The 18,914-nt window shown below is 33.5% G+C and overlaps 1 protein-coding gene across 1 annotated transcript in view; it reads left to right on the top strand.

The window, feature by feature from the left end:
- Positions 1-18,914, top strand: part of LOC148272891 (uncharacterized) — a 49,204-nt gene that overhangs the window by 14,290 nt on the left and 16,000 nt on the right. Inside the window, exons 3-4 of the mRNA XM_088239437.1 lie at positions 14,722-14,927; positions 15,105-15,240. Of these exons, the coding sequence (XP_088095563.1) occupies positions 14,722-14,927; positions 15,105-15,240 (342 nt within the window). The remainder of the gene's footprint in view (positions 1-14,721; positions 14,928-15,104; positions 15,241-18,914) is intronic.

The raw sequence follows: 18,914 nt of genomic DNA, 5'->3' as shown, positions 1-18,914 counted from the left end.
TAGAAAGATTTTTTTCTCAATTTGTCTGGGTGTTGTGGTGTATTTTTGATTTCTTCCTTCCATATCCCTTCTATCCCACCTGCTGACAGGCCTCAAAAAAAGGCTTAGCCGGTTATTCCTAAAAATAAAAATAAAACATTATGCCCATGTTTAAACATCCACATTTTCTCAACTCTTCCGTCTGTTTACTTTTATGAAGAAAGAGAGCTGAAATCGTTATCATGCAGGTGAGTTTAATTACCTAGGGAGGAAATCCAGCTTGTCTACAAACATTTGAATATGCTCAAAACATTGTCGATTGCAAATTTATCAACGAATAAAATCCCACATTTGAGGGGGTTAAATGCAAACCCGCCATTGTGCATGATCACTTTTTATGGGAAAATCAACAAAAATAGTAGCTAAATGACTTTTTCTTTTAAGTTCAATGTTCAACTTAAAATTAATATTATTTTCACTAACTGTTATATCACAATCAAGTTGCACATTGAACTAAAATAAATAGTCTTTTTGCTGCTGATTTAGTTGGTATTTGATCTAAATTAAAAAAAAAAACGTATGTTTTCTTCTTGAACGTTTCAGCTCACGAGCATAATTTATTATTATGTTTGATTATAGGTACATCTATATTTGGATACTAGGAATCTTAGTAATTAAGGATTTTCCTCCACTAAACTCCTCCGACTAAACAGTCGTATTTTTTATTTCCTATTCTTATAAAAACTACTCTATATATCACTTAACTATTCTCCGGCGCTTATTCCAACGGAAATATAATGATCACTCCAAAACATCCCCCATTTCCACGCCCTCTGGGGCTGCGATAAACAACAAATGAGACGCGTATCAATTTTGTAAGAAGGATGAGCAAATTTTTTAATTATTAAATTTTCTGTATATAACGAAAACCCAGCTCAGTCGTGCCACTAAAAAAGTAAAAACGAGTTGTTTTTGTTCAGAAGGAATCCGTTGATATCTGTAATACGAGTATATAAATGTTGGTAACCATTTGTACAAAAATCACAGAAAAAATCCAGAAACCGCATACGCACATCAAACGGGAGGCGACTAAAGTACTCATAAATGAATAGGTTTACGTTTCGACCCATTAGTTTCTTTGTAGACGTCGCTCAGTACGCAACTCCTGATTCGAATTCAACTATGCCGTGTTGTGTACTTTTAAAGTGTAGAAATACTGCTAAGATTTTGAAGAAACAGGATGCAATCACATTTCATATGTAATTATCAAATGAATGTGTACGTAACAAATGCATTACTTAAAAATTGAATTATTTTTCCATCTGTCAGATTGTCGAAGAAACAAAACGAATATTTCATTTACCCCACTTTGCTCATCTGATGAGAGAAATAATAAAAATTGGATCTCGGATTAAACAACTCTATGGTGAACATTTGACCGACATTATCTTTAAAACATCAAATATTATTTAACATGATATAAAAATATCCGTTTTATGTAAATAAAATTTGTTTTATATTTTAAGTTTAAAGTTCATGAATTCAATAACTCTTATTAAATGACCCTATACTTATCTACTATGTTGTGTTAATCAATATTTTCGCGCGCACAATAAAATTTTAGAGAAATTAACAAATCGCTTTTTTTCACCTTGAGTTATAATTATATTTTTTCCCATCGTGCAACATTACGCGGCGCCATCACGAATGAGCGCGGCAAAAGTGAGGCATAGTGGGGGAATTATTGGACACAGTCCGATGTTTTGAAATATGATTCTACGCTCCTTCTGGACTATTCTTATTTCTATACTTCTAGATGTAGGTCCTGCAATGCAGATGAGGAAACTTATACACATAGTATGTGAATGTGATGCTGTACATCATAAAAGGAGCCTCATCCTCAGGGGACCACTGGTTAAACCTGAGGATGTTAAAGAGCTCGCCTCCTACCTAATGGCCCGACAAAGATAGTGTTTGTAATCCCATCCCTCTTCTTATCTCAACATAGGACTTTTAGTCCCAAGGAGTAGGGACTTATGTCTCTAATAATGTACAATAAACTTATGTACGTAAATAAATCGCGGCCCAGTACGTCGAGAATCTAAAGACTTTTTAAGTACATAGGTCAGCTTGGTTGATGTTATTATTGTCACCGGAATTTGTTGCGTCAGTCTCCTTTTTAGAAAGCTTTTTTAGATCCGTCTCGTGGTCTCGTCGCGTTTTCCTACAATGTAAAAAGTCTCGGGTTCATTTCCCGAAATGGTTGACATGAAATATTTATCTAAAAGAGTATTTTACTAGAATATTTCATAGACCTGCATTTGCATCTGAGGCGTAAGACTGAAGATCTTACCTCCATGTAACAAAAAGTGTTCAATATCAGCTGCGGTTGATGAAACAATACAGTTCTCTATGCACTCTAAGATGCAAATATGGAAATGATAATGATGATTTTTATGATATATTATTTCAACAGCGACACATCAGTATGCACGTACCTTACTCTTAAAAAGAAAATTCATGGATTCTTAAAAATGGTTGGCCATCTCAAGGATGATGTAGGATTAGCGAAGGGTTCCTGCAATTCTTACAGCTTTCTCCATCGTTAAAGGAAGTATGTTATAGCCCTATTAGAGCTAAAGGAAAATATCAGGAAATCCGGTTATTCTTCCAAAATATCCACGATGGTATCAATAAGTATTGCTCAGAACACAAGTCGTGTTTTTTGTTTGCCCAATATTTTTCGTCACGATTTAAACACTGAACTATTCTTGGTACAAAATGAACTAATTCATGGTACAAAATATACCAATTCTTGGTACATAACAGATGGTACATACATGACAGGCGCCGTGGCGCAGTTGGTAAGACGGCCAACTGTGAAACTGGCGTCGCGGTTTCGATTCCCGCCAGTAGAAAGAGACAAATCCAAGAAAGATTTTTTCTCAATTGGTCTGGGTGTTGCGGTATATTTTTCATTACCTCATTCCATATCACCTCTATTTCACTTGCGGACAAGCTTCTAAAAAAAAGACAAATTATTGATGCGGCACGGGTAAATTCTAGGTGCAGAACAGGGAAATTTTTGGTCAAATGGTTAATTCCATGCACAAAACAGATAAATTATCAATATAAAGTTAGCATTAACGTTAATAATGTGACTATAATATAAAACTGTGTCCGAGCATATAAAGACTACAGTTCCGTGCGTAAAATAGAACAAGAACCTTGACGAATGTTTTCGAATCGAGGACTACTTTCAGTTAAAAATCTTTTAAAGGAAAATCGAGTGCAGATTTACATTTTTTACATTTACATTTTTTTTTTTTTTTTTGCACCACAACAGGCCAGGAGGCCCAATTACAGTGGTGAATTACATCACAGAGCACCCAGGCTTGAGAAAAATCACATTTTAATTTTTGTGTTCTCACCGGGAATCGAACCCGGAACCTTCCGTGCGTGAATCAAGCGTCTTGACCACTACACCACGGAGGCCGCCAGATAAGTTTGCCTCATGGTATAGTGTTTGGCGAGTTCGCCAACCATAATAAAAGCCCTGGGCTCAATTTCTGACAGGGTAAAGTGAACTATCGATTTGAAATGTAGTTTAGCACTGTGAAATTTAATTGTTTCTAGACTGGTACCTGAAGCGTAAGACTGATCACCTTAACGTCCACAAACAGAAAAACGCTTTGATTGGGATAACAATTAAAAGCCCTGTGTGTGCACACCACAGGGTGCGGAAAGGGTTATGATTATAATGATTATATAAAACGAAATATTCTTTGAGTAATTTTAATACTTAATTTCATAAATATGCAAAAACTAAAATATGCTGCCATTTTTTTTTTCACAGAAATAATATCGGACAAGATCTTTTATACTTTTAAAACCTAGATTTGACATATTATTCTCTTATCTTTGTACATGTCCTTTATCTCTGTTATAAGATGTTAACTCTTAAAAGTCTGTGCTACAAAATTCCTTTACATGCAGTGATGTAGCATCGTGTTACCTCAAGCAATAGACAGAATATTCTGAAGTTCAGACATTTAAAAAACAAAACATTGAAACACAATTAAATAATTGTTTTTCCATATTTTATAAAAAATACATTTTAATTAAGTCCTGTTATTGAAAAATTAATTTAAAAATTCGCGTGCACTCTCGCTTACTGCCAATAATTGACTGGTAGGACGAATGTATCCTTTTGATTTTGTCTCTTTCACACAAACACCAGCCACAGAACAGCGTCTCTGTCTTCCTTACAAGTTCTATTCTCGCGCTCTTTCTTGCACAATAGAACAGATTTATTGAATTACCATTATCAAGATCTTGATTATTATGGTGTAAGGATGTCTTTCTTTACAAATCAGCTAAAGAATCTGTATAGTTAGCCTATGCTTTTTACTTAATCTAAAAAATCTATCATCTGTCTTTGCTGCTTATTTCTGTTCCTTATATTTTTTTATTCCTTTGTAAAAATTTCTTTTAATTGTAATGTTTATAATGGACTTTGTCCGTAAATAAATAAATAAATAAATAAATAAATCACTTTCATTCGTATAATTATTCTTCGCATAGTAAGGATGAATATTTTTTGTATTAAAATCCGGTGTATTTACACAAATTTCGCCTTCCAGATCCGATGTGAAAATGTCTATTTGAATATTGAAAAAAATACAACTTCATCATTTAAATAAGTAAAAGAGATATATCAAGTCTTGTATTTTACGTAGACTCGTGTTACAAGACAGCCATCCAAGAGTAAACAAAAAAGCCACTTTATTACTATATTTATTTAAGGTATTTAATTGTGAATAAACGGCTCAAAGCACATAAACCCTTTAAAGCTTTCTTAGAAATCGAAATCATTATTTCCTTTGAATTTATTTGTATAACAAGAAGAAGCGGTTTTATGTTCATACTCAGTCAACATTTACCCCTAATAATAAAAATATTAATATCATCATCATCAATCCTTTTGTTTTTTGTGGATCTCAATCAGATTCATTCCTTCAATTCCTTATAATTTCTACCCATTTATTTCTTTTTATTGGGTTTTTGGTAACACTAAAATAATATTAAATTCAATGCATTTTTAAAGGTTTTTCCTATATAAGTACACCTCTTTGTTGGTGAGAAAACCGGAGTTTGACGTTTGCAAAACGAATGCCATATTTGAAAAAATATTTATTTTATGTTTTGGAATTCAACCATAAACAAGCACTTACTTAAATTCAATATTTTTTTAATATTGAAAATTTTTAGTTTTGGAATTTAATCACAAACAAGTACTTCTAAAACGAAAGTAGAGTTTTAGTGTAGTTTAATGTATTAACGAATTCGGTTTAACTATCGTTCTACTATCAATGCGTTGTTTCACCCGCGTTTTAACTTGAGTGCAATATATAACCACTGTTTTTTTTACAAATTTTAAAAATTGAAAATTATGTTTTATTCGTTTTTTACACTGTGGAATGTGACTTTGCAAACGTCAAAAAGGCGAACAAATTCAATCACGTGACAACATGGCATATTTATACGCAATCAAATAATAACATCGGTCAACAGAATCTTAAAATAATAATAAAATTTGACAATTTCACATAAAAAAAAAAACGAAAAACAATATCAATATTTTAATATCTTATTTGAAAACAAGAATGATAAGAAAAATTAAAAGACAACAAAAATACGTTAATCCAACAAGTTCTGAAATATTTTGATGTAGGCACAATATAATCATAGAATTAAGAATAGTCCAGAAGAAGCGTAAAATCATATTTGAATACATCGGACTGTGTCCAAAAAACCCTAACTTTGCCCCACTTTCGCCGCGCGCATGCGCGAAGTCACCGCGTTAGTCAGATGGCGAAAAATATAATCAAAAAACATTTGTGTTAATAAATGTTAGATAATAAAAAATAAATATAAACTATTTTCAATTTCTCTAAAATTTTATTGTACTCTCGGAAACATTCATTGTCACAGCAGAGTAGATAAAATTACTGATGTAAAGGGTGATTTAATAAAAGTTATTTAATTAATGAACTTTGAACTTAAAAAATAAAACAAATTTAAAACGAACAAAAATAAATTTGTCAGCCCCGAAATTAAACGGCCGAGGTTTGGTGGAAAAATACTGTCAAATCGTTTTCAAAATGTTTTCGTTTTTTTGACGATTAAGTAAAAAAAGTCATCGTCGAACGAACTCTCCGATTTAGATTGCTTAAGCATTAATAAGCATAGTCCATTCCGTATTCGGAAATAAAACAATACTGAGAGACGTGAGTAAATAAAGATAACCGGTGAACGTCAAAAAATGACACCATCTTCATTATTCTACTATTAACGTTTTACTCGCCAACATTGGTGGGTTGAATTTTTAACTAACGTTTAAAGAGTTTTACTATCCATCTTTAAGTATTATGGATGAAACGACTCATTTTTTTTATTTTGGACTATTACTGCAGATTTTTTACTGTTACTAACGATCATACAACCGGGCTTTAGCCAATCGGCGCAGGATAACGAGGTATTGCACACTTTTTTTTTATTTGCTTTGGGCAACAGCAAATCACACAATGACGAAATGAAACGATTGAAATGTCAAACTCAATGTCAAATGTCACTTAGTATATAGTTTATCGAAAAATTGAATATCGAAAAAACGTTTGCTGAACCAGCTAATGGCAGGCAAACCAATGTTCGAGCAGGACAACGTCTGTCAAGTCCGCTAGTTATATTATAATTATTTCTAAGGTTATCAATGAACTTTTTTTTTAAAGTCCAAAAAAGAGAAGGAAAAAAAACATTCATTTTTTATTTTTTTATTTTTGTTTTTTACAATAAACATAATAATAAAACAGAGTATTAAAAAATAAAGTAAAATTACATAGCAATGAAATACATATTAACACTTTGAGCACCGGCCGAACACACATAGAAATTTCATGCTTTGTGAAGGGTTTCTTAAAAGTGACATAACTACGAAAATACTGGGTTAAATCAATTGAAACTTCTCATATTTACTTCAATCAACTCAATAAGTCATGTTTGTATGATAGTTTTGCCAACATTGGCCATTATAAAGAGCCACATTGTTCGCACATATACAGGTTCTTACTCCTTTCTTGTGCTATGTATCCCGGAGCCGTGTAAACACTTGATTATAATAACCATGCGTTGTGTTCCGGTCCCGTGTTTTCACGTAGTTTACCAGTAGCGAAAAAGTACTGATAAAAGTCACTAGATGTCAATAAAATGCATTTTTTTGGACAGCTGGTAAACCACGTGAAAACACGGGACCGGGACACAGCGCGTGGTTATATAATCACGTGTTTACTCGGCTCCGGGATACAAAGTGTTAATATAAAAACAGTAAACAAAAAATTCTACAAAAACCTGTTCGTGGGTATACAAGAAAATGTTAATGAATTTTTGCTCTTATAATAAATAATGGACAGTTATAATATTTTTGTGTAACATAAGAAAGAAAAAATAAAATATTCTGTAAAAGATAATATGGTATTTTTTTTTATTATTTTACAAAAATTGAAGTTGTTTAAAAATTAAAAACAAACTAAAAAAAGTTAATTATACGTTTGTATTTAGTATTTACAAATCGAAATAATTTAAAAAATGAAGAATTTTTTTGTTAAAGTAGTTAAAAGGTAAGGCATTCAAAGAAACGATAAAAATAATCATTAAATTTACATTTAGGTTAATCAGTTTTTTATCTTGGTGCTGAAGTAGCATATTTTTTTATGCGGTAGGTTTGACCGGGAGACGATTGTTCCATTCATGGGCACTCTCCCCTACTTTGTGAGCATGCTATATTACCAAAGAGAATAATAGTTTTAATCCGTATTTATAAATTCAAATATTGGAAAAATATCGGTGCTCTATTTTTTTGTCTCTTCCCAAATCGTCTGACCGCTCCCTTGAAAAATAATGTAACGAATTCGGAAGCAATAAGTATAAACAAATCACTCTGGATTCCCTTGTTATCGTCGTATCGTACCCCAGAGAAAATATTGATAATCGTAAAAAATGGACTCGCAATTTGTATAACTTATTGATTTGATTACGATTGTAGGCGTAGGCCCCTCCCGATTGAATCGCTTTCGTATTGGCGACCTTTTTTGAGGATAAAGTAGGTAACGCCAATCAGGCAAACCACTTACTTCCAAACTTTCAAACTTAGTTTGGCCATCTTTAGTTGAAAGTTTTCAAATTTTTCATGTTACCCATTTATTTTTTTCGGTTCTAAAGTTTTTCGCCTGGTCAAATGACATTTTTTTTAGTAAATTTTGTAAAACAAAAAAGATTATATTTCGTATACGTTTATCATAAGTACACAATGTTTAAGGACCAGACCGCGAAACTTCCGAGAAACATTCCTAGTGTCAAACTTTTTCAAAAGTCCATTTTTTTCATAATATGAAAATACAGTAAATCTTTAATTTTTAGGTCTAGCATTACTTTCACAAACCCCTTCACCTCCCCTACAAAAAAAATGAGATAAAAAACGTATTTGACCAACGAAGCGATACGCACCAGACGCGGACAAGAGAAGCGACAGGGTGGGAGAGGGGCAGGGGTTTGTAGAGGGGATTCTAGTCCGAGAAATTATGGAATAACTCCATTTTAAAATTACAAAACATTAAAAGAAACGAGTTATTGAAAACAAATTATAAATATTTTTTTACCATGAGGAATTTTCCTTTGAAGTTTCGCGGTCTGGCCCTGAAACACCATGTTTTGGTATCTTCGTTTTGAAAATTATTTTCACAATATTCCGCGTTTAATTAATAAAAAAATAATCGTGACGATTATTATCATTTTTTTGTATCGAAACAGACCAAATTCACTAAGAAAATCACCATTAACCCTAATCCGCTCCTGCTGATGCATAGGGCACTGCATTGAAAAGTACATGCGGTGTATCTTGATCATGTGTTACAGGAAGGTAAGGTGGTGGGTCTTACGCTTCAGGTGCCAATTCAGGGACAGTGAAATATTGCAGGGTAATTCAACCTTATAAACAAATAATTTGTGTTGGTCCTCACAGAAATCAAAACCAGGACCTCAAGCATGGTAAGCAAATACGCCAATACGAGGCGGACCTTTCTCCACTTAATTATCCTTGTCAGAATTTTTACGAGACTCGCCATCGAGTCAAAGTCAAGGATTCTGGTTATATTTCATACCTTGAACTGTATTCTTTATCCGCTCGGATGAAAACAAAAAACGATATTTAATTGTAGTCATCTCAACGGCAATCGAACCCAAAACCACCGTGAGAAGGTAAGCATCTTTAGCCAATTGGCCAGAGAGGTGACTATTTTAAAATAAATTAGCTGAACCCGGCAATGCTTTGCTTTTGCTAGATTTAAATTTTTGGGGAGGTTATATCCTACTGATCGATGGCGCACACACGTGCTATGATTCACCTAAAATATAGAGCAACGACCGATGAAGCAAGTCATAATTTTATATTTAATACAATACGTTTTATTCTGCAAGACTAACAGTATTGCGCATTAAACATACGTCTGCATAAATGAAACGTCCTGCAGTACATTTACGCCATGGAGATATGAAGAACAAAGGAATGTGGCATATAAAGAAACCACAGTGCGTGATAACGCCTAGCCAGCAATTGCAAGTCAGCCCAAAGAGTTAACTCGACCAAGTCAGCTCAACGCAGTTACTCAGATCCAACGTGTAGTTTAAGAGCAGTCAGTTCAACTTATTATCGCAATTACTCTCGCCATGTAATAAATAAACCTTGTTTGTAACACCAACATCGTGTTTTCTGACTACGGAACCGGGGAAAGAGTTTCAACTCCCATCACCACACCAAAATCATATTTATCGTGAACATATTATAAAACTAAAATAAACACAATTGAATGTTTGATATACATTATCCACCTTCCTACAACACGGAAGATAGGTTCCTATTAAATGATGTGTTATGTAAAACCGTGTTTATAATATATGCCACAATAAACTAACTATCGAAAAAAACAAATAATAGGAACACGTCAATGGTAAATATATAAAGCGTGTAGAAAAACCGCTGCTTCAATGTCATAATTCGGATAAGAAATATGAGAATACGTTTTGAAAAAAAAAAAGTACAATTTTAATTGGGAAGTAGGTACCTAGGTACTTGTTAATGATGGAATTCCAGAACTTAAAATAATTATTTTTAAAGATAGAATTCTTTTTGCAAACGTCAAACTATGCTTATTCTTTTTTTCCCACAGGGGTGCGCTTTATGTGAAAATACAATGTTTTTTAATGTATTAAATGACAGTTAATATTATTTTATCATTACCAAAAATTCAGCAAAAAGGAATAAAAGTGTAGAAATTAAAAGGAATTTAAGTAATAAATCTTATTAGGATTCACAAAAAACTAATATTGTTTGTAAACCTTCAAATAAAAACTTTTTTTTATTAAAAAAAACAACAGCCTCCCAATCTTTTACTGTATGCAGTCTCGCCTAATGCAGGTAAATGAGTAAAACATTTACACTTCTAACTTTTTTCTGCAGATTAGATTGAAGATTTTTAAAACTTTAAAAATGCCAAGCGCAAATTTAATCGAAAAAAACCGCATGTAAATCGGTACAGTAGTTATTTAGTCGATTTTAATTCAGTAAATAAAAGTGTTGGGGCCAAAACTAAATTGAGCAATATTCCGTTTGGTAAATAATTCTTTACAGAACGCATTTAAATTACTAACTTCGTTCCGAAGATTTGGCGGGTTAAAATAATACTTTACAAAGAACGCTTTATTGGTTAATTTTGTATACCGACTAGCAATTTCAGATGCTATTGTTTGGCTTTGCAACATGTTCATTTATTTCAAAAGTGTCGTATATCGTGAATTATTGTTTTATGCCCTTTTAAATGTCGTCTACTGAAGTTGAGATATTTATTTATCTGTGTATACTTTGAACCCTTGTATTTTTTTATGTAATATTTCAAAGAGCCGGACATTTGTCCTGTGTTAAGATCCTAGTTTAGTTTATTGTTTCTTGTCCTAGGATGTCACATATAATTTAATTTATTGAAGAAGAGAAATCTTGTAATTGTTTGAAAAGGTCTTAGATATATTTAGTTTGGCACTAAAATATCAGTATTTTTTGTAGAATGTAATCGAAATAGGTTTTGGAAAGCTTGTGAGAGAGGAACAAGCTTTAGTCTTCATCTTGAAGTCTGCAAGTGCGCTTGTAGAGTTGCTGACGGAAAGTCAGACCGTAGCAGGCGAGGAGTGTACGCATCCTCGAGTGTTACGTGTATTAGGTAAATGTGGTTACCTACGTAATCATTTAAAGGAACTGCAGTTATCTTTAAGGATAGTTGCAATAATTATTATTTCTGTGGCATTCAATAGTGAGCCTCTAGAGACAATGACGGAAGGTCCTAAGTGACAGGCGAGGCTTGTACGCATCCTCGAGTGTTACGAGTTGCGAGTGTGAGGGTGTGATTGCCCTGTGGTTTTTTTTGAGCTGATTTGTTTGTTTAATGACTATGTGCCCGCTCAACTTTTTCAGACTGTTTTTTATTGTAATTTATGTGACATTGCTAAATTTAGAAAATAAATAATATTTTGAAGAAACTGTGTGTCTTTTTTCTCGTTCGCATGTCACCCGAGACTGGCGAGACCGTCGAAGCGAGAACCCTGCACCAGCTGGCGTGAACAATAATAAGCCTTGTACATAATAAGCAACAAATAATCAACTTCCTTTTTTTTATGTAGGTACATCAAAGGTGAATCAATAAAAAACCTTTCGTAAATTACATTCATTCTTTCCAAAGGATTTGGGTGTAACAATTATTGTAAAACTGTGCGCATTAGTCGTTGTTTTCGACCAACAAGCAGTGTGGATACAAAGTTCGAGTCAACTCGTCTAACTTTGCTTCCAAAGAGCCATTATTTATCCACATATACTACATATAACGCAAAGGTGCTTATCTAATACCGAACTCTACTTTATACCCATGTAGCTTCTTATATAGTTCACTTTGTATATTTTCATTCGATGCTGATGCGCCTTGGAAGGAAAAAGCCACCCGATTAAGCATGAAAATATTTTTAAAAGTGAACAAACCGGACTTATCAAGATTTCAAATACTAGCTAAACTTTGCAACGACTGGTAAAGACACAGTTACAATACAAGTATCATCATCATTCTCATTTCGCTATCTAAGGCCAGTGGTGCATTAGTAAACCTAATTTATTACGTATTTTGAACATATGTGACATGAAAACAGTGTCGTGTACCCAGTCACAGCAAAAGCAAAGCATAGTGCTATATAACACTGGTTTTCTCAAATTGAAAGGTTCGGGTAGGTAGAAATAAATTGCCTTAAGGCAATATGCCTGCCCTTATGCATGTATGTAAACTGTATACGTGTATAAGTCTTTAAATAAATAAGTATCTCAACACACATAAAACTGTTCTGGTTGAGATGGGCTGGACAGTTCAAAGAATGCCAAATGCGCGAGTACCTAAGAGAATCACGACTGAACATCAAAGGGGTTAAATATTAGAATATAGTTAATTATTTAGTAATTTTATAAATCGGATTAGCAGTGGATCCGATAGTGTACTGTCAGTTCCAGGATGCAGAACTAAGTTCGCAGAGGCACTCCTTACATGTTGGTCCAAGATCTTTCAATCTTCTACCTAAAGAATTACAAAACAATTAAATCACTGATACCGTTTAAAGTAGGTTTAAGGTCTTGGGTTAGCATGGAAGGTAAAGATAAACACCTTCTTTTAAAAAAAAAAATTAAAGAAATACTGCAAATAAGTCCTCTTTGTTGCTCTATCAGCATATGTTAATCTTTTAAATTTATTTCAACAGAGAGGGAAAACGTTTTTGAGAAGGAAATATGGAAGTCTAGGCATTTACAGGGCTTATGACCTGTCATTGCCTGGTTTAAGTGGCCACTTTACACACTGTGTAACATTCCCCATTCTGCCCATGTTTGTTACACAGTGTGTAAAGTGGCCACTTAAACCAGCTAATGATAGGTCATAAACCCTGTAAATGCCTAGACTTCCATATTCCGTTTTTAAAAACGTTTCCCCTCTCTGTTGAAATAAATTTGAATATGAACATCTCCCTAGGGAGAAAATCCAGCCAGTCTGCAAGCATTTGGACATACTCAAACATTGTTGTATGTTAATCTTGTTTGTTTTTTTTCTTTCTTTCTTCATGGTTATGTCATACCATATTTATATGCTATAGCGGACCCGACAGATGTTGTCCTGCCCGAATGTTGGCTTGCCTGCTATTACTTTGGAAAAATACTTTTCATTGATAAGAAGGTACCTAGGTACTTGTTTGTGATTAAATTCCAAAACTAAAAATTATTAATATTGAATTTAAGTAGGTACCTAGGTACTTGCTTATGGTTGAATTCCAAAACATTTTTTTTTTTTTTTTCAAATATGGCATTCTTTTTGCAAACGTCAAACTCCGGTCTTCTCACCAACAGAGTACTTATGTAGGAATACGATTTTTAAAAATGTTTTGAATTAATTGTTATTTTAGTATTTACCAAACATCCAGTAAAAAAAAAAAAATGGGAAGAAATTATAAGGAACTTAAGAAAAGAATCTGATTGGAATCCATAAAAAGCTAATGTTGTTTATAAACATTCAAAAAGAAACTTTTATTATACACAAAAAAACAACATCTTCCCATTTTTTTGTAAATGCATTATCCTCGAATGCAACCCTGGTAGATCGATGAATAAAACATTTATGCTCCTAACTTATTTTTAACACATTATATTAGAGATGTTAATATCTACATATCAACACGCACAGCGCAAAGATCTATATTTATCTGAAAACTAGACAACAAGGCGGACATTCTTTTAAATACAAAGGATTATTCTGGGCTACAAAAGAACACTAGACTAGCAATATTAACGCAATTTTAACGCATTTTAGCGCGTATTTACGTATTAAATTCGCGCTCTAACACGTTACAATTGCGTTCATAATATACCAACCCTGAGTAAAATCATTATTTTATATTTTGGTTTATTACGTATTAGGTACGTTATTAAAAAAACACGAGTACTTTTCATTTTTTTAATCCATTGTGGTTTTTTTTCTAAAACCGGAACTAAATGTAATAATGAATGTAAGCAAGTCACATTTAATCAAAAGTAAACAACGCCCATGTAACAGGCGCATACAAATTTACAAGTATTATGTGCCTATGTGGGTAATGGCACCAAAATGTTTGTTTGTTTCCTTTTTATTTCTTTTCACAACCATTGAAATGAAACAACTTCATTAGCGCTGCTGTTGGCTAAAATTGCTGAAAAGGGAGGATTTATATCCACCCCTCGGCCTTTTTAGGCAACAAATCTTTCTTGTTCACAATCCAGAGGTTAATTAAGTACGTTTGTTGGAGAAATTTATTTATTATTTACGCACTTTTGTAAGTTATTGCGCAGATTTGTCTGTTTAGAAGTTTTTGCTTAATTACGAGCCTCTGTTTGGTGTTGTTTCTTAATTTGCACTGCAGTAATCCAAAAAACAGATTACTTAATCATAACCGTGTTTGAATAATCCGTCTATCCGAAGCTTGTCGCGATTGAACAAACAACTAAACTATGTTTCGTAATATTAAACTTCGGGATTTAATAATATACAATAGGAAAAAAATATGCTTAAAATGTGAAATTCACAGGTGTTGGTGGACTTCGAGATGTTCGAGTAACAGTTCCCGAGGCTGTTGCAGCAGGAGACACGGTGACCCTGAACTGCCGGTACGACCTGGAGCAGGACGCACTCTACAGCCTCAAGTGGTACCGGGGCCGCGAGGAGTTCTTCCGGTACATCCCCAAGGAGCTGCCCCACACCAAGGTCTTCCCTCTGCCCGGAGTGGATGTAGACGTAAGTAATCACCGCTCACTCCGAGTAACAGTTACCTGCAGCACCAGACAGGCTCAGCCTGAGCTGCCGGTACGACCAAAAGCAGCATTCCCAATAAGCCATCCATATGCATCGTGCATGCGAAGTATTTAGTATATGGAATGTTGTAATAACACTTACCGGCTGAATATTCCGCAGTTGGCGAGGTCCGGTCCCTCGGCGGTGGTACTCCGCTCCGTGACGCCGCCCATCTCAGGCCGCTACCGCTGTGAGGTGTCGGCGGATGCGCCTTCATTCCACACAGCTATGAAGACGAGCTACATGCAAGTTGTTGGTAAATCAATCAATTATTTATTACAGTAGTTATTGTTCATCATTATAAAAAAAAATACACTTATTATATATCAGTCAAAGAATGGTAATGTTATTATTACAAAAGGGAGCAGTTTGCTTTACGAAGTAGGCTGGAGAGCACTTGAGCTCGCAATGAATCCGTTCCTTTTTCCCCACCCTCCGTTCGTAAGAAAGATAGGGGGGGCGTAACTGGCCGTTTTATACTGTAAAGTAAAATAACATGACTCCGCGGAAAGTCACTTCTGATCTTTACAACAGGCCAAAGTTCCTGGCAGTGGGCCAATCTACTTTATCTAACTTTCGAGCGGAAAACTACCAGTAAAGAGAATGACTATGATTTTCTTGTAATAACTCAAATCACTAAGAAATTAATAATAAAACAAACGAAACGCACAAATGTCCTTATTTATTTAGAATTTTGAAATACGGCAGACGTAAACATATTCTGTCGTGTACTCTAATAATAACAATGTACATATATTTCAACAATGTTTGAGTATGTCCAAATGCTTGCAGACTGGCTGGATTTCCTCCCTTGGGAGTTATTCATATTAAAATTTATTTCAACAGAGATGGAAATCATTTTTGAGAAGGGAATATGGGAGTCTAGGCATTTACAGGGCTTAGATAAATCAACAGATGGAAGAATTGAGGAAATGTGGATGCTCAAATATGGGTAGAATAGTGAATATTACTCAGTGTGTAAAGTGGCCACTTAAACCAGCCAATGATAGGTCATAAGCCCTCTAAATGCCTAGACTCCCATATTCCCTTCTCAAAGATGTTTTCCCTCTCTGTTGAAATAAATTTAAAGACATATATTTAGTTGTGTAACGCGTATTTCTTAACCATCGGTATAATTCTTTATATTTTTTTTATATTCATAAATGTTTTTCCCGTTTCATAATATTTTTTTACTGCCTTATATAAAATTAAATTTTTTACTTCACTTTTTTTATAAGTGGGAGTATGCTTTTTACCATTTCTCTGGTACTGAAATGAAAATTTACTAAATACCTACACTCCACTATGAAGAGAGGAGGATGATGACAGCCATGTTGCCTGGAACCGAGTCTTTACTTTCTTCCAGGATCGATACAATCGTGGATCGTTGTCGAATTTATTTATTTTATTTACAAATTAACTAAAATTAATTTACTAATAACATTATTGAATAATTTAACTATGTACACCGAAAATAAATATATCTAAAAACTAAATAATACACAAAAAAATATCTCTATCCATAATATGCAAATTCCATTTCGATCTAAAAGTGAAGACGCTTCCAGCTTCCCTGAGAGAGGCAGTTAAAAAAAATTACACATCCTAATTATATCATGTTTAAAAATTAATAGAAAAAATAAATTTAAAAAATCATAATACCATATATATAAGCACTTTAATTATACAAAATAATTACTCTGATACACTAGGAGCCTATTTCAGCACATATGAGTAAAGTCTTGATTAGAACTACTCGTCGAGTAAAACAAATAACCTGTTTCACCAGCGCTAAGTAGCGCTATTCGGCGATTAAGTCCCTGAGTAAACTGCTCAAAGCTCTTCCCTATGATTAACTGCTAATCATAACCTATAGAAAGAATAAAATAGCGGCAAAACAATTTTACAGGTTTGCGAAGAGGGTTTGTGTTTTGATTTGTTAGTTTGGAAAGTGTGTGTTTTTTTTATAAATTATGGAACTGATAGAGCTTGTGGGCAAATTTTTATGAAAAAGAAATGATTGGAATTTGGCGAAAAAAAGTTTATAGGCCTAGAGAAAATTACTTCGAGACGTTAGTTGAAGTCGACTTTAGGTCAAGATTTCGCTTGACAAAACCAGCTGTCAATGAAATCCATGCTTTGATTGAACATCAAATTTGTTCCAGAAGCACTCGGTTTGTAGAAGTTCTTTACATAATTATGGAATATTAACTTTTTCTACTCTAAGAACCACAATAATACGAGTTATCATTTCAGGAATAAAGCTGTGCCAACAATTATCAAGTTACTGTTGACATTAAGATATTTTGCAATGGGCTTATATTTGCTGACTGCTGGAGATTTCAGTGGTGTGAGTAAATCATCTGCATGCTGATTTATAAAAGAAGTTTCTGAGGCCATAGCACTTCTCCGGACAACCTTCATTCGCTTTTCTCGAGATTTGGGTCCTTTAAAACAGGGGTTTTATAATTTGGCACATTTCCCGAGGGTCATTGGAGCTATAGACTGCACGTATGTTGCAATTTCTCCAAGTATGCTATTTAAATATTATCTCATAATAATTAAACATAAATTATATAATCATATTATACTGCCTCTAAAAGGATAACAATGCATTATGATAAAAATGACCTTTCATTTAACTACTCTTGAAAATTAAATAATATATAATTCATGTCACTGTGTACTCTTCTGCACATTTCTCCCATTACGTAGATTGATTAAATTTTATTGGTTTTAGGAGGAAAGAATGCCGAGGTATACCGGAAACCAAAAAGGAGTATTTTCGATTAATTTTCAAGCCATTTGTGATGCAGATTTAATCATAAGAGATGTTGTTGCCCGGTGGCCTGGGTCCAGCCACGACCAGACTAGATTCAATAATTCTTTGATAAAAGCCAAGTTTGAGGCTGAGCAATTTCACAATGGCATTCTGTTAGGTGACAGTGGCTATCAAAGCCAGCCCTACCTTTTTACACCTCTTGCACATACAACAACCCCAGCAGAGAACCTCAGGTGTATAAGTACTCAGTGGATTATGTTACGTTACAGTACTCAGTGGATTATGTTACGTTACAGTACTCAGTATGTTATGTTATGTTTAAAGTTATCCTCAAAAATTTCATTGACACCCGTTTTATATGTTGTTAAAGGCGTCGTGTTGTTGCAATCAAAAGACTGACGTAAAGTTATAATTTTGTTTTTTGACAATACTTAAAGTACGCGATGTTTAATGACTTGCCAGAAAGTCTCCGATGTTTAATGAGTTGCCAGAAACAAAAAAGTGATGCCAACGTTTAATTCTAAGAAAGATTTAAAATTAAAATTGTTTGCTTATTTATTTTTTCATATACCTTTTTATGCATTTAAAAACTTTTTTTTTTATTCATTAAAAAGCTTTAAAAAGTCGAATAAATGTGCTATTTTTTATGTTCGTCTAATCTGAAATAAATTTATTTTTCTTTAGTGTTCTTATTTTTTAATGATTCAATCAATCAATAACATTCTATATTTTGAAAAAAAAAAACATTAACACTTTCCGTTCTTATTTTTTTTTCTTTCACCGACTTTCTTATTTTTCGAAAATTTCAATCCATTTTAGCGAGCCATAGATGATTTTTTAAAAGTTTTTTTTCTTATTGCCATAAGCATAACACAATTTTTGAGACTTATTTGTATTTTTTTGTATAGAGCGTGGACACTCCCTTATATTATAAATTATGTTTGATTATAGTTTGGCATCCCTAAATTTCAAAATATCTTATCTCTTTCTGTGTAACACGACGTTAGAGTCCCTTTTTTTACTACTGTCTTTTCATAGTTAATAACTGCCTCGGGAGAGAAATCCAGTTATCTTTAAAAACATTTGGATATATTAAAATTATTTTGGTGATTTTTAAAAATCAATTAACGGCGTATTTGTTTACTATA

Source organism: Micrasema longulum, unplaced genomic scaffold (genome assembly GCF_059751315.1).
Source record: "Micrasema longulum isolate JH-2025_06_02 unplaced genomic scaffold, ASM5975131v1 h1tg002168l, whole genome shotgun sequence".
Classification (NCBI taxonomy): domain Eukaryota; kingdom Metazoa; phylum Arthropoda; class Insecta; order Trichoptera; family Brachycentridae; genus Micrasema; species Micrasema longulum.
The sequence above is the reverse complement of the archived record's forward strand: the minus strand, read 5'-3'. Positions and strand labels throughout refer to the sequence as shown.